Source organism: Salvelinus namaycush, chromosome 25, assembly GCF_016432855.1.
Source record: "Salvelinus namaycush isolate Seneca chromosome 25, SaNama_1.0, whole genome shotgun sequence".
Lineage (NCBI taxonomy): Eukaryota > Metazoa > Chordata > Actinopteri > Salmoniformes > Salmonidae > Salvelinus > Salvelinus namaycush.
The window spans coordinates 26887144-26904409 of record NC_052331.1 but is presented as its reverse complement, the minus strand read 5'-3'; the positions used below and the strand labels follow the sequence as shown (position 1 = coordinate 26904409).

At 42.5% G+C, this 17266-nt stretch overlaps 1 protein-coding gene across 1 annotated transcript in view; it reads right to left on the bottom strand.

Annotated features, from left to right (window-relative positions):
- LOC120019858 (glypican-1-like) overlaps window positions 1-14761 on the bottom strand; it is a 147376-nt gene extending 132615 nt beyond the window's left edge. Inside the window, exon 1 of the mRNA XM_038963271.1 lies at window positions 14620-14761. Within this exon, the coding sequence (XP_038819199.1) occupies window positions 14620-14761 (142 nt within the window). The remainder of the gene's footprint in view (window positions 1-14619) is intronic.
- Between the last annotated feature and the right edge of the window lie 2505 nt (window positions 14762-17266).

Below are 17266 nucleotides of genomic sequence, written 5' to 3'. Positions count from 1 at the left end.
GCCTACCTTAATATGGTTCTCAATCAGAGGAAACGTAAAACACCTGCCCCTGATTGAGAACCATATCAGGCTAATTGAAAATGAACCCAACATAGAAACACATAACATAGAATGCCCACCCAGCTCACGTCCTGACCAACTAAACAACGACAAAATAAAGGAAATAAGGTCAGGAACGTGACAGAGGCAGACAATCAATCAATCAAATGTATTTATAAAGGCCTTCTTACATCAGCTGATGTCACAAAGTGCTGTACAGAAACCCAGCCTAAAACCCCAAACAGCAAGCAATGCAGTTGTAGAAGCACGGGGGCTAGGAAAAACACCCACACACTCGCACATGCACACACACACACACACAGTCTTTTTTAACTAATCATGTGGGGACATACAATTGATTCCCATTCAAAATCCTATTTTCCCTAACCCCTGACCCTAACCCTAAACCCTATTGTTACCCTAACCTTAACCTTAACTCTAACCTTAACTCCAAAACCTAACCTAAACCCTAACCCAACCCTAGACTATCTTCTAACCTAACCCTTTAACCCTAAACCCTAACCCTAATTCTAACCCCAAACCCCCTACAAATAGCCTTTTGCCTTGTGGGGACTAACTAAATGTCCCGAGTTGGTCAAAATTTTGTTAGTCTAATATTCTTGTGGGGACTTGTGATTCCACTCCAGCTGTTTCTCAGATTTATGTGGCAATTCTCACTTAGGAACTTCATTGGGGGGAAGGATGTTTAACATGCTTTTACATATGCATCACATTTTTGAGGGGGAAAATCACGATGAAAGTGGCCATTTTAGGCCCTTTTAATAACGATGATCTGTTATTAAACCGTGAACCGTACACTACACAGACAACATCTTGGTGTCAATATACTCTCTATTTTGTGCACTAAAATATGGAGTATGTCCAGATTCTGAAATAAAAAATGCCACATTAATTTATTCAACATTAAAGATAGTAAAGCTGCTATATGTAACTTGTTGGGCGACCCAACAAATTCACATAGAAATGTGTGTTATAGATCTGTTTTTCTCATTGAAAGCAAGTCTAAGAAGCGATAGATCTGTTCTATGTGCGATATTTCTATGCTTCCTATTCTTAAGTTTCGTTTTTGCGTCTTTCGGTTTTGTACACCAGCTTCAAACAGCTGAAAATACAATCTTTTTGGTTAAGGAAAATATATTTCACAGCGGTTTGGATGGTACAATGATTATCTACACTATACTTGCTTGTTTTGTCACATAAACTGAAATTAGGTGAACTATTAGAATTTTAGCAACCAAAACTACCCTTTTGGTGTTGTTTATTTTAAGACATGTTTTGAACAATACACTATACAAGTGCATGACATTTCCAGAGTTGTCTCTCTACTAGTTCTGAATGTATGATACATTTTATGAGCACCATCAGTCAATACAGTGAAGAGGAAATTGATTCTAAGGAAACTCCCTCTGCTGGTGATTTGCTGACTGTGCAATCCTAAAGGAGGGCTATGAAGACCTATAATGTCAATTTCTACGTATGAAATGGGTCATATATCTCAAAGTACCAGAAAGCTCATTCTCGAAATGTGTTATTCATATGGAGTTGGTCCCCCCCTTTGCTGCTATAACAGCCTCAACTCTTCTGGGAAGGTTTTCCACTAGATGTTGGAACATTGCAGCGGGGATTTGTTCCCATTCAGCCAAAAGAGCATTAATGAGGTTGGGCAATGCTGTTGTGCGATTAGGCCTGGCTCGCAGTCGGCGTTCCAATTCATCCCAAAGGTGTTTGATGGAGTTCATCCCTAATGCCTCTGATCTGGCAGACTCACTAAACACACTTTACTGAAGTAATTTTCTATTAAGGTATCTTTAATTTTACTCAAGTATGACAATTGAGAACTTTATCCATCACTGGGATTGTCATGCTGGAACAGGAAAGGGCCTTCCCCAAACTGTTGCCACAAAGTCGGAAGCACAAAATCGTCTAGAATGTCATTGTATGCTGTAATGTTAAGATTTCCCTTCACTGTTACTAAGGGGCCTATCCGAACCATTAAAAACAGCCCCAGACCATTATTCCTCCTCCACCAAACTTTACAGTTGGCACTAGGCATTCGGGCAGGTTGCATTCTCCTGGCATCGCCAAACCCAGATTCGTCCGTCGGACTGCCAGATGGTGAAGCGTGATTCATCACTCCAAAGAACGCGTTTCCACCAACAGTGTCACCAGAAAAGCACCCCCACACCATCACACCTCCTCCTCCATGCTTCACAGTGGGAACCACACATGCAGAGATCATCCATTCACCTACTCTGCATCTCACAAAGACACAGTGGTTGGAACCAAAATCTCAAAGCACAGATTTCCAATGGTCTAATGATCATTCCTCGTGTTTCTTGGCCCAAGCAAGTCTCTTATATTATTGGTGTACTTTATTAGTGGTTTCTTTGCAGCAATGAAAGCCTGTTTCAACCACTCTCCTCTGAACAGTCAATTTTGAGATGTGTCTGTTTCTTGAATTCTGTGAAGCATTTATTTGGGCTGCAATTTCTGAGGCTGGTAACTCTAATGAACTTATCCTCTGCAGCAGAGTTAACTCTGGGTCTTCCTTTCCTGTGGTGGTCCTCTGAGAGCCAGATTCATCATAGCGCTTGATGGTTTTTGCGACTGCACTTGAAGAAACTTTCAAGGTTCATGAAATTTTCAGAATTGACTGACCATGTCGGAAAGTAATGACGGATTGTCATTTCTCTTTTCTTGTTTGAGCTGTTCTTGCCATAATATGGACTTGTGGTGTGGGGGCTGTGCTTTGGCAAAGTGGGTGGGGTTATATCCTGCCTGTTTGGCCCTGTCCGGGGGTATCATCGGATGGGGCCACAGTGTCTTCTGACCCCTCCTGTCTCAGCCTCCAGTATTTATGCTGCAGTAGTTTATGTGTCGGGGGGCTAGGGTCAGTCTGTTATATCTGGAGTATTTCTCCTGTCTTATCTGGTGTCCTGTGTGAATTTAAGTAGGCTCTCTCTAATTCTCTCTTTCTCTCTTTCTTTCTCTCTCTCGGAGGACCATGCCTCAGGACTACCTGGCATGATGACTCCTTGCTGTCCCCAGTCCACCTGGCCGTGCTGCTGCTCCAGTTTCAAATGTTCTGCCTGCGACTATGGCACCCTGACCTGTTCACCGGACGTGCTACCTGTCCCAGACCTGCTGTTTTCAACTCTCTAGAGACCGCAGGAGCAGTAGAGATACTCTCAATGATCGGCTATGAAAAGCCAACTGACATTTACTCCTGAGGTGCTGACTTGTTGCACCCTCGACAACTACTGTGATTATTATTATTTGACCCTGCTGGTCATTTATGAACATTTGAACATCTTGGCCATGTTCTGTTATAATCTCCACCCGGCACAGCCAGAAGAGGACTGGCCACCCCTCATAGCCTGGTTCCTCTCTAGGTTTCTTCCTAGGTTTTGGCCTTTCTAGGGAGTTTTTCCTAGCCACCGTGCTTCTACACCTGCATTGCTTGCTGTTTGGGGTTTTAGGCTGGGTTTCTGTACAGCACTTTGAGATATCAGCTGATGTAAGAAGGGCTTTATAAATACATTTGATTTGATTTTGATTTGACTTGTTATTTTACCAAATAGGGCTATCTTCTGTATACCACCCCTACCTTATCACAACACAACTAGTTGGCTCAAACTCATTAAGGAAGTAAATTCCACAAATTAACTTTTAACAAGGCACACCTGTTAATTGAAATGCATTTCAGGTGACTACCTCAAAGCTGGTTGAGAGAATGACAAGAGTGTGCAAAGCTGTCATCGAAGGCAAAGGGTGGCTACCTTGAGAATCTCAAATATAAAATATATTTAGATTTGTTTACCATTTATTTGGTTACCACATGATTCCATATAGGTTATTTCATGATTTTGATGTCTTCACTATTATTCTACAATATAGAAAATAGTAAAAAATAAAGAAAAACCCTGCAATGAGTAGGTGTGTCCAAACTTTTGACTGGTACTGTACATGTCGGTTGTTTCTCTCTAGGATGCCCACAGGGCTCACAACACTTGTCTTAAGGTCCCCCGGAACCAATTGAAAAAGTGAATGGAAGAACAGTGCATTGTGAAAGTATTCATACCCCTGGACTTACAGCCTTATTCTAAAATGTATTAAATAGTTTTTTTCCCTCATCAATCTATACACAATACCACACTTGGACAAGGCAAAAACAGGTTTTTTGAAATGTTTGCAAATTTATACACTATAAGCTTGGGGATTATCTCCCATTCTTCTTTGCAGATCCTCTCAAGCTGTCAGGTTGGATGGAGAGCGTAGCTGCACAGCTATTTCACAATTCCCCATTATGGCAAAGTGAAAACAGGTTTTTAGAAATTTTAGCAAATGTATTCAAAATAATAAACTGAAATACCTTATTTACATAAGAATTCTGACCCTTTGCTATGCGACTCGAAATTGAGCTCAGGTGCATCCTGTTTCCATTGATCCTCCTTAAGAGGAGGAGTCCACCTGTGGTAAATTCAATTGATTGAACATGATTTGGAAAGGCACACACCTGTCTACATAAGATCCCACAGTTGACAGTGCACAACAGAGCAAAAACCAAGCCATGAGGTCAGAGGAATTGTCCTTTGAGCTCCGAGACAGGATTGTCTCGAGGCACAGATCTGGGGAAGGGTACCAAAAAATTTCTGGAGCATTGAAAGTCCCCAAGAACAGAGTTGCTTCCATCATCCTTAAATGGAAGAAGTTTGGAACCACCAAGACTGTTCCTAGACCTGGCCACCCAGCCAAACTGAGCAGAAGGGCCTTGGTCAAGGAGGTGACCAAGAACCTGATGGTCACTGACAGAGCTCTAGAGATCCTCTATGGAGATGGGAGAAACTTCCAGAACGTCAACCATCTCTGCAGCCCTCCACCAATCAGGCCTTTATGGTAGAGTGGCCCGACGGAAGACACTCCTCAGTAAAAGGCACATGTCAGCCTGCTTGGAGTTTGCCAAAAGACACCTAAAGATTCTCAGACCATGAGAAACAAGATTCTCTGGTCTGATGAAACCAAGATTGAACTCTCTGGCCTGAATGCCAAGCGTCAAGTCTGGAGGAAACCGGGCACCATCCCTACGGTGAAACATGGTGGCAGCATCATGCTGTGGAGATGTTTTTCAGCGGCAGGGACTGGTAGACTAGTCAGGATCAAGGCAAAGATGACCGCAGCAAAGTACAGAGAGATCCTTGATTTAAACCTGATCCAGAGCGCTCAGGAACTCAGACTAGGGCGAAGGTTCACCTTCCAACAGGACAACGACACTAAGTACACAGCCAAAACAACGCAGGAGTGGCTTTGGGACAAGTCTCTGAATGTCCTTGAGTGGCCAAGCCAGAGCCCAGACTTGAACCCGATCAAACATCTCAGGAGAGACCTAAAAATTGCTGTGCAGCAACACTCCCCATCCAACCTGACAGTGCTTGAGAAGATCTGCAGAGAAGAATTGGAGAAACTCTCCAAATACAGGTATGCCAAGCTTGTAGCGTCATACCCAAGAAGACTTGATTCTGTAATCACTGCCAAACGTGCTTCAACAAAGTACTGAGTAAAGGGTCTGAATACGCTATTTGCTTTGCCATTATGGGTCATTGTGTGTAGATTGATGAGGGGAAAAAACTTTTTAATACATTTTAAAATAAGGCTGTAACGTAAAAAAAAATGAAAAAAGTCAAAGGGTCTGAATACTTTCCCGAAGCTACTGTATATGGAGACTGTTTAGTTCCAAAAACAAGGGGTTAAATGCATGTAAAAAAAAATATATATCTAAAAACATTGTCTGATCTTTCTTATATCTCTGAGATATAGGACAGACACTTCAGAAAAAACTTCCTTTAGATTTTTTTGTGGAATATCTTTTGTTTAATGCGTTTGTATGGGCTAATAGCAGTGAAGCCAAAAAGGTACATTTTTCATCAGATATATGTTATTTGGGGATACTTCAATGGGTCTTCAAATTCCAAATCAAATGGCTAAATGATCCTTGGTATGACTTTCTACAAACAATTCCATATAGCTTAGCCTCAAAGCACGTGGTAGTTGACTATCTCTGAGTCGTCAGCTGGTCCACAGTGTTGTGCCATTGTTCCAGTGGAGGGACAAAGTATCTGTCTGCATTTAACCTTTGGGCTGAGAGCAGTGTGTAGGGCAGCGTATACACAGTCACTATTAGCATGTCATTAGCCCCAGTAAGAGGTGACATTGAGCCACTGAGAGCAGTGTGTAGGGCAGCATATACACAGTCACTATTAGCATGTCATTAGCCCCAGTAAGAGGTGACATTGAGCCACTGAGAGCAGTGTGTAGGGCAGCGTATACACAGTCACTATTAGCATGTCATTAGTCCCAGTAAGAGGTGACATTGAGCCACTGAGAGCAGTGTGTAGGGCAGCGTATACACAGTCACTATTAGCATGTCATTAGTCCCAGTAAGAGGTGACATTGAGCCACTGAGAGCAGTGTGTAGGGCAGCATATACACAGTCACTATTAGCATGTCATTAGCCCCAGTAAGAGGTGACATTGAGCCACTGAGAGCAGTGTGTAGGGCAGCATATACACAGTCACTATTAGCATGTCATTAGCCCCAGTAAGAGGTGACATTGAGCCACTGAGAGCAGTGTGTAGGGCAGCATATACACAGTCACTATTAGCATGTCATTAGTCCCAGTAAGAGGTGACATTGAGCCACTGAGAGCAGTGTGTAGGGCAGCGTATACACAGTCACTATTAGCATGTCATTAGTCCCAGTAAGAGGTGACATTGAGCCACTGAGAGCAGTGTGTAGGGCAGCATATACACAGTCACTATTAGCATGTCATTAGCCCCAGTAAGAGGTGACATTGAGCCACTGAGAGCAGTGTGTAGGGCAGCATATACACAGTCACTATTAGCATGTCATTAGCCCCAGTAAGAGGTGACATTGAGCCACTGAGAGCAGTGTGCAGGGCAGCATATACACAGTCACTATTAGCATGTCATTAGCCCCAGTAAGAGGTGACATTGAGCCACTGAGAGCAGTGTGTAGGGCAGCGTATACACAGTCACTATTAGCATGTCATTAGCCCCAGTAAGAGGTGACATTGAGCCACTGAGAGCAGTGTGTAGGGCAGCGTATACACAGTCACTATTAGCATGTCATTAGCCCCAGTAAGAGGTGACATTGAGCCACTGAGAGTGTGTGTAGTTCAAATCAAATCACATGTTATTGGTCGGATACACATGATTAGCAGATGTTAATGCGAGTGTAGCCAAATGCTTGTGCTTCTAGTTCCGACAGTGCAGCAATATCTAACAAGTAATCTAACATGTCCCCAACAACTACCTAATACACACAAATCTAAAGGAATGAATAAGAATATGGACATATAAATATATGGATGAGTGATGGCCGAATGGCATAGGCAAGATGCAGTAGATGGTATAGAGTACAGTATATACATATGAGATGAGTAATGTAGGGTATGTAAACATTATATAAAGTGGCATTGTTGAAAGTGACTAGTGATACATTTATTACATCAAATGATTTATTATTAAAGTGGTTAGAGATTTGAGTCAGTATGTTGGCAGCAGCCACTCAATGTTAGTGGTGGCTGTTTAAACAGTCTGATGGCCTTGAGATAGAAGCTGTTTTTCAGTCTCTCGGTTCCAGCTTTGATGCACCTGTACTGACCTCGCCTTCTGGATGATAGCGGGGTGAACAGGCAGTGGCTCGGGTGGTTGTTGTCCTTGATGATCTTTTTGGCCTTCCTGTGACATCGGGTGGTGTAGGTGTCCTGGAGGGCAGGTAGTTTGCCCCCAGTGATGCGTTGTGCAGACCTCACTACCCTCTGGAGAGCCTTACGGTTGTTGGCAGAGCAGTTGCCATACCAGGCGGTGATACAACCCGACAGGATGCATACGCCAAATTTCTTCAGCCTCCTGAGGTTGTGTGGGGGGGGGGGGTGCATACGGCAGGCGCATGTGACGTGGAATGATGCAAACAAAATCATTTCCTCCACTCACAGTGGAAATCTGTGATGATTATCAGGCATGACAAGGTGCACTTTACATGACATAAATCTTACACAGTCAGCTAGTAACACTGGAAATACCCACTTAAGTATGATTTATTGATGTGTTTTTACTAGGTATTTAATGGAAAGTGAAATCCATAAGAGCTCTGCTAACCCGCTGCTAATGACTAATCTGCCTATCCTATCTTCTGACGATGCCCCTTCCAATCAAAACTAAGAAGCGAGTGGCTGTGTCTCAATAGAATTTACTATCTGCATTCCATTGTGTCCTTTCCTCCACAATCACTGATCTGACAAAACATGACAGGTCTAAGCAACATGGAAAACTATCCAGTCCCTTCACCAACCAGCTAATGAATAAGGCCAGGAGTTTTCCCTGTCCCCACACCCTGACCTGACTAGGAAAAACACAAGGCCCTGATGATGACAAACAAAAATACTATGAAAGAAAAGGCGCCCATGAACAGTATTGAGATGCAGCCACCAGCTCATCTAACCACTCTTCCAACTCTCCTTTCTCTCTCCTAGAGTGAATCACAATGATGGACTGGGCATAAGACCTTGAGCCAGTCTTAGCCAATACATTAGTCTGATCAAGCCCACAGTCCTTAAAGTCCCTCCAGGGGAAGAAAGAATGATCGGGAAGAAATGTCACAGGTCAGATGCGACATTCAGCTGTCTCATAATTGGGAGACATACTGTAAATCTAAATGGTGGCTACATTACTGAGCTGTTTAATATGCCAGACCAAGATGTTTTTTATGTTATCATAGAGGGTACAGAGATACGACTGATATAAACTCCCTCGCGTTCTATCTCTCTCTGTTAGTCTTTCTCTCTCGCTCTTCCTCTTCTCTTTCTGTCTCTCTCTCTGTCTCAGACTGGAGTTATTGTTATTATTATTTATTTACCTTTATTTCAACAGGGAAGTCATATTGAGACTTCTCTTTTAGAAATGAGCCCTGCACATTTGTAAGGTCCACAGCAGCAAAAAAAATAAAGAAAACACATTCTGTCACAAGAAGACAGATTTGTTCTCAACACAATGGATAAGACTTTCAGAAGAAAAAGGGTTGTCACTGCGACTGGCCCCGGCATTAATTCTGCCCATTGATTTCTATGGTATGGATAATCAATTTGATTAGGACTGTCCCATTAGCACAGGGACCTCCCAAGTTTATGATGTATGGCTTAGTGACCCTGACACTTTCATCACATTTACATCCCCCTATACTCATGTTAATACAGGTACTTTTCAATCACTTCACAATCACATTTGTGACCTGTTTCAGGAACCTAGGCGTATGTCGCACATCACTACTTCGCAGGAGTGGCATTTGAATGTACTGTTTTTTTTAAATCAAAATGTTTTTTTTTGTTAGAAATGCCTTCTGGAACATGTGAACTTTCATGTGCCTTAATAACAAACTTGTAAGCCATCTGTAAATATGAATACAATTGTTAAATTACGAGCCTAGGTGGTTTAGCCATGGAAAAAGTCAGGAACCTTCCCGCTAGACATGATTCGCTGAGATAATAGATGGGCCGGACATGCCGAGAGATGAGTTTGGATTTGTCTGTCATGTAGCATGCTTCTGTCTATAACATAAGTTGTCAAGTAGGTATAGATAATCCTTGCTACCGCGTCTTTTTTGAAAGATACAACGTTAGCCATGGAGAACTGCAAAAGTGTTGCTACTGCTCTCAACAACAATGCTGCTGTCACGACTTCCGCCGAAGTTGGTTACTCTCCTTGTTCGGGCGGGGTCCCGCGATCGCTGTCGCCGCTCTTCTAGCCATCATTGATCCATTTTTCATTTTCCATTTGGGGGGGGGGGTTAACACATTTCTTTCACATGACCCATTAATTTGGACAAGTGTGTCTGGGTAAGCATCATCTAATAATTATAACATATTTATAAAATATAATTTTTTGGACACTTTAAATGTTTTATATTGCTACTATGCAAATGTTCAAATAACCATTTCACTGTACCGTTTACACGTCCTGTGCATGTGACAATAAACGTAGATTTTATTTGAAATAATTTGTGTTTACCAGAGACAGTAACATGAAGAACAACATGACCTGCACCAAAGTCAGATTAGGACAGAGATCATCAACTAGATTCAGACTCGGGACGATTTTTTCTTAAGTGGATGATCGGGGGCCGGAATATAATTACTAATAATTTGTAGACTGCAAATGGACAGCAAGAAGCCCAAACAGATATAATGTTTGACTAAAACATAATAATTTCGAACCTTGCTTACATTTGGATATGATCACGTTTCTCTCTATTATGCATGGGAATATTTGGAAACAGATTCCTTACATTGAAATCACTTGGAGCTGATTTCCTGGTCTTTTTAGTCAAATGTGTACAACAATAAAAAATATTAAAATACGTTTTTTTGTGGGAGGGCTCAGAAAACTTGGGAGGTAAATAAAACCACCCATGGGCCAAATTCAGCCTGTGGGCCATCAATTGGTGAACTCTGGATTAGGATATCAGCCAAGGACTAAATAAAATGTATTTTTAAGAGGGTGTGAATGATGCTGAATAGGTGTAGACATAGAAGCGCTCAAAAGTGGGGTTACAAGTTTATCAACTTACAAAGCAGAATTACTTTCACATGGTTCCTCAACTGCAGTGTATGAAATATCATTTTGTAGCTCTACTTTTATCCAATGTAAAAAACACAATTTCCGATTTTGCAACATAAGACCGAATCGAGGTTGTCTGTCACATTTTAGCAATCACATGACTTGTTTTTGTAATCACATCACAACTCAATTTAGCAATCACAATCACATAGTGATTCACTTTAGCATTAGGCTATGGATTAAGCATAGTGGTAAAGACGTCTTTTGATGAAAAGTGCTTGAACACGTAGTATGGGAAGGAAGTACATACTGTACTATTACATCTATAATACTAATACTACTGTAAACTACGGGTATCAGTGTATATTGTATACTGTATGTGCCAATAGCCTACATTATTATTGCAATTGTCCTGCATTGCACCACATTGTCTCTTGAATATACAGTACCGTATCTGTAGTAGCTTGAACAGTGTTGCATTAAAACACAGTTGACAGAACAGTGAGTCACTCAAGTCTCCTGCACCTTACTGATGTAAAGTGCCATCTTGCATGGCCATTCTTCTGCCCTTATATCATTGTAAATTACTATTTTATTTATTTATTTAACGAGGCAAGTCAGTTAAGAACAAATTCTTATTTACAATGACGGCCTACCCCGGCCAAACCCGGATGACGCTGGGCCAATTATGCGCCGCCCTATTGGACTCCCAATCACGGCGGGCTGTGATACAGCCTGGATTCAAACCAGAGTGTCTCTAGTGACGCCTCTAGCGCTGAGATTCAGTGCCTTAGACTGCTGCGCCACTCGGGAGCCCCCAAAAGTAGCAAATAGTGGGTCTGTACATAAAACGAATGTATTGCGCCCTCCGGTAGCTGACTATAGTAAACTCATCAGAAAAATAAATGTCCTCTCACTGTCAACTGCGTTTATTTTCAGCAAACTTAACATGTGTAAATATTTGTATGAACATAACAAGATTCAACATCTGAGACATAAACTGAACAAGTTCCACAGACATGTGACTAACAGAAATGGAATAATGTGTCCCTGAACAAAGGGGGGGTCAAATCAAAAGTAACAGTCAGTATCTGGTGTGGCCACCAGCTGCATTAAGTACTGCCATGCATCTCTTCCTCATGGACTGCACCAGATTTGCCAGTTCTTGCTGTGAGATGTTACCCCACTCTTCCACCAAGGCACCTGCAAGTTCTCAGACATGTATTGCCTACCGTCTGTAAGCTGTTAGTGTCTTAATGACCGTTCCACAGGTGCATGTTCATTAATTGTTTACAGTTCCTTGAACAAGCATGGGAAAGAGTGTTTAAACCCTTTACAATGAAGATCTGTGAAGTTATTTGGATTTTTACAAATTATCTGTGAAAGACAGGGTCCTTAAAAAGGGACTTTTCTTTTTTTGCTGGGTTTATATACAACAAAATCTCACGGTTGGACAAATTTGACTTCAGATGCTGACATTTATCCACATTTCTCCTAAAGTCAAATTCCGAAGTCACTCCAAATGTCAAATTTCGAAGTTGTTTTTGACACCCTGAGTTGCCAGGGTTGAGCCTCCTGGCAAGGCGCCTCACGACTTGTTAAATGTAGGCTTTAATTATGAATGGTTAAGTTAAGGGTTAAGGTTTGGGATAAGATTAAATTAAGTTTAGGCATTAAGTTAAGGGATATGGTTTGGCATAGGTTTAAAATAAGTTTAGTTATTAAGTTAAGGGTTAAGGTTTGGGATAGGTTAAAATTAAGTTTAGGCATTAAGTTAAGGGTTCAGGTTTGGGATAGGTTTAAATTAAGTTTAGGCATTCAGTTAAGGGTCAAGGTTTGGGATAGGGTTAAATTAAGTTTAGGCATTAAGTTAAGGGTTAAGGTTTGGGATAGGGTTAAATTAAGTTTAGGCATTAAGTTAAGGGTCAAGGTTTGGGATAGGGTTAAATTAAGTTTAGGCATTAAGTTAAGGGTCAAGGTTTGGGATAGGGTTAAAATAAAAAACAAATATCTAGCACTGGGATTAAACCTGCGACCCTAGGAGACAGAACTCAGTGCTTACCCAAGCCTACTTGATGGTAATAGTGCTCATCGTTGCCCCTACAGGAGGGTTTTGAAGACATCTGTCGATGTCTTCGGGACCTGGCTGGCCTATATACTGTAACTATGTGATTGCTTTCTCACTGTGCTGGAGTGTGGACTGGGAACCAGCATAGTGTGGTAACTAACCCAACAAGATCTCAAGTTTCCCTTCAAAATTGGATGTATTATGGATGAACCTCAATTTCTGTGTGGTTACAGGGTTAAAACAGAAACAACTCAAAGGGTTAAGTTTACATATTAATTCCGAGTGGTTAAGGTTAGGGCTACGGTTTTGGGAAGGCTTGGTCTTACTACGGCGAGCTAAATCAGGGTCACACAGAGTGTTTCTTGGTAGTCTTAAACAAATCTACTCTGTAACAACAGTATAAACCTAACACAGGAAAACACCAATACCATATCATATATAGAGTTGAAATGTATTCAATTTTGAGTTTGCAGAAGACTGAAATATAACAAAACCATATATGTTTATTCATAAAAAAATTATGAATAATATTAATAACATTCCACCCAAGAGTCCACTAGAGGGCGATTTGGTCATTTGACTGCAGTAAAGGGCTATAACAAAATGATTAAAACAACACGCCGATGTTCTATCAACTATCACCATGTAGTCTCAAGGCTTGCTAAAGCATTGTGAACTGTGGTGGCTCAGGGGTTTGAGCATCACAAGTTTGCACCCAGTGCCCAGTTTATTTCTAGTGATCAGGCTGAACTAACCACCATGGTTACATCCCAAAGGGCACCTTATTCCCTATATAGGTGAATTCCTGGGAAGGCATACATATAATCAGCTGTGCTCTACTGTGCTGTGTACTGGGCATGCTGAATTCTGATTTATAACCGTTTCTATGAAAAGAGCTGGAAGACCACAGTCAATGTGTGTGAGTGCATGGGGTGGGCGGATAATGAGTGTGAGTGTACGCGCCTGTGTGCAGTATCACCGTTGCATGGTTATGCTGGTAAAGTGATCGTCTGGCTAGCAGGAGTTTCTAGCGAATGACCAGGGAGAGAATGAGAGAGTGAGAGTGAGAGTGAGAGTGAGAGAGAAAGAGAGAGAGAGAGAGAGAGAGAGAGAGAGAGAGAGAGAGAGAGAGAGAGAGAGAGAGAGAGAGAGAGAGAGAGAGAGAGAGAGAGAGAGAGAGAGAGAGAGAGAGAGAGAGAGAGAGAGAGAGAGGGGTGGGGGGGGGGGGGGGTGGCGGTCTGAGGTTTCACTGCAAGGATAATTATTAGACTGGTGGAAAGGCAGAGCAGCGTGGGACACTCAGACATGAAGGATATGCATGATCACTACTGGCTAGAAGTAGCCTAGACACTGATGACACCGATTACAATAAGAAGTCAATAATGGGTTATTTTGACTTAGTGTTTTTGAAATCCAAGGTTCCACTTGAAAGTGAGATTTTCTGTTTCACTACAAAATATTTTCAGTAGGCTACAAATTGTAAAGTACCAGATTTGGCATGTTTAATATAGCCTACAGTTTCTGAGGGGGTGACAAGTAATGCTGAAGCACAATATATATATATATCAGTTGAACCTGAAAACCTAAGTAGTCTAGTCTATTTGCAGGGGAAGCAGAGTTTGGGGTGCTGCAAAGAACATGTTATTAGAACATACTTTTAATCTGATAGGTAGGCTTGTAAGTAGTCTACCTATCTTATTCTCAAAACGGTAAACAATCTAGAGTTGCTTAGCCTATTATCAAGGGCTCAGGTGTTACAGTAACCATCCATTTCATACACAAATAAAGTTATGATCTCCATGAACGCAAAGTCAATTGGATGCACAAAGCAGCATTATAGTGATAGACTCAGTACCCTACCTGATATTTCTGATTGAGGCACTCCGTTCAGACTGAATCCCTTGCCATTGTAGAACTGTCGGATATCCGAACAACTCTGAGCTTTTCCGCTCCCCATATCCCCGAATCCCGGGACCGTCAGCGCGCAAATCAACAGAGCCATAAACACGGGGAAATCCATCCTACACTATTACCGTCACACGGCCAAGTGCAAATCCGAAAGAGGGGTGTAGTGTGATTGAGCTGTCCTAAAGAACGGGATTCATCTAATGCCAGCCGTTTGTCCAAACTCCTCTGTTACGTTGGGCTTCGCTACTGTCGCTCTCCTGTTGGTTCGCTGCGCCCCGTTTCTGCGCAGTGCTGCACGGGAAGCGTGTGTGTGTGGAAGGGGAGAGCAGTCCGGTTTCTTCTCGGGGCACCTCGAGGGGCTTTTTGGTTTCAATGTAGATACATCAACCACTGTATCAATTTCACACAATTTATCTGCACCTCTGTGAAGACAATTCGGGAAACACTGTGCAGTCACCTGAGGAAAGGCAATATAAACATATTATGAATCTACAAAATTCCAGAAAATTAACAGGTGAACATTAACGAAAAAGAACGTCTCTGTATGGTATTACCGGAGATGGCAGCTGTCAGCAGATGAGTGAGCGGTAAAACGGCGGTAAAGATAATGATGCTCTCCCAGCGCTGCTACTCGGTCGAATGAGGAGGAGGCGGAGAGAGAGAGAGCCAGAGAGAGAGAAGGGGGTGGACAGAATGGAAGAGACAAGAACAAATGGGCGAAGAGATAAAGAGAAAGATCACTCACCTGTCTAGTCTAATTTGGTTAATTAGATATATCAATTTTGTTTTTAGGGATGTTTACACGATCTTTTGAATGATTTAATGCATCACTGAAAATACCTTATCGGCTACCTTGGACATGTGGACTTATCCATACCTTATTTCTAAAGGAATGTGTACAATGTGTCTTGACAGCTTGAAGGCCTCAGGTGTCACAGGTGGATCAGCAGCTGCCCTCGGGTTCCAGTCCACCAATCATCAGCTAGCGTCCGTGTGCATGCGCCTATCTGTGTCATCACTCCTCAAGGTGCAATTACAGACTGGGAGCATGCTGCTACCTGCCCAAACACTGTCTATCTGTTCTGTACCCTTCTGACTGTCTCCCTTGTCTTTGCTGTGTGTGTGTGTGTGTGTGTGTGTGTGTGTGTGTGTGTGTGTGTGTGTGTGTGTGTGTGTGTGTGTGTGTGTGTGTGTGTGTGTGTGTGTGTGTGTGTGTGTGTGTGTGTGTGTGTGTGTGTGTGTGTGTGTGTGTGTGTGTGTGTGTGTGTGTCTTGGGGTGGGGGGAAACATTGGAACATTGCCAGTTGTGTATACTCACCTGACAGAAGAGTTGTGCATTTGGGTTTCACAGATTTTTACTTTTTTCCAATCCCCATCCTCTCTCCCTTTCTCTCTCTCCCTCTTTCCATCTCTCTCTCCCTCTTTCCATCTCTCTCTCCCTCTTTCCATCTCTCTCTCCCTCTTTCTTTCTCTCTCTCCCTCCCTCTTTCTTTCTCTCTCTCCCTCTTTCCATCTCTCTCTCCCTCTTTCCATCTCTCTCCCTCTCTTTCTTTCTCTCTCTCCCTCTTTCTTTCTCCCTCTCCCTCTTTCCATCTCTCTCTCTCCTCTCTCAAGCACATCTCTAGGCAGTGTATCCCTTTGTGTGGTTATGTACTGTAAGTGTGGTGTCCTTGTATTTTATGGGCTATGGTTTCCTACGCATTTGAGCGAATGCGTCAGTGACAGAGTGTCCCACTGGTTTTCTCACCAGCCCGCTGTGTATTCACACACTTCAGTTCTTTAACTGTCCTTCGTTCCTCTCACAGCTTCCTCTCTAAAGCCTGTCTGTACTCAAGCAACCCTACATCTCTTTCTGGGTCTTATCTTTTTTAACAAACTCGATGTCAGTGCAGGACTACATACAAAATGCACCTCTACTGACTTACTGGCACAAAACCGTAATGTGACGCATACAGTATAGTGATGTGTATGTCTATCATTGAACGTGACGATGCTTTTCCTTGTTTGATCTCAGAATTCCTGATGGAGATGTGTCATTGAAGTTTTCTATTCTGAAAACTGGCCCTCGCTCAGAGAGAGAGGGAGAGAGAGAGGGAGAGGAGAAGAAACAGAGGAAGGGGGGCCAGATAAAGAGGAGTAGGGACAAGGGAGGGAGGGAGGGAGGGAGGGAGGGAGGGAGGGAGGGAGGGAGGGAGGGAGGGAGGGAGGGAGGGAGGGAGGGAGGGAGGGAGGGAGGGAGGGAGGGAGGGAGGGAGGGATAAAGGTGGAGACTAAGGGAAGGATGGAAAGATTGAGAGAGAGAAAGTGTGCCATACACCATAAATGGTCATATCCATCCTGCTTCATGGATCTATTTGTAATCACACAATATTGTTTATGAATGCATTAGCTACTGTCACTCTATTCTTATTAGCTGTTCCATGTGACTAGATCACTCCTAACATTAGCTACTGTCCTTTCACGTATCACACAGTACACCCTCAACTATATAGACACACCCACCCGCTCACACCCTCTCTTATCACACATAATAGTTATTCTTAGAAGAAATGAACAGCAGATATTTTACAACATTGCTACAGTACTGTATTATTAACTG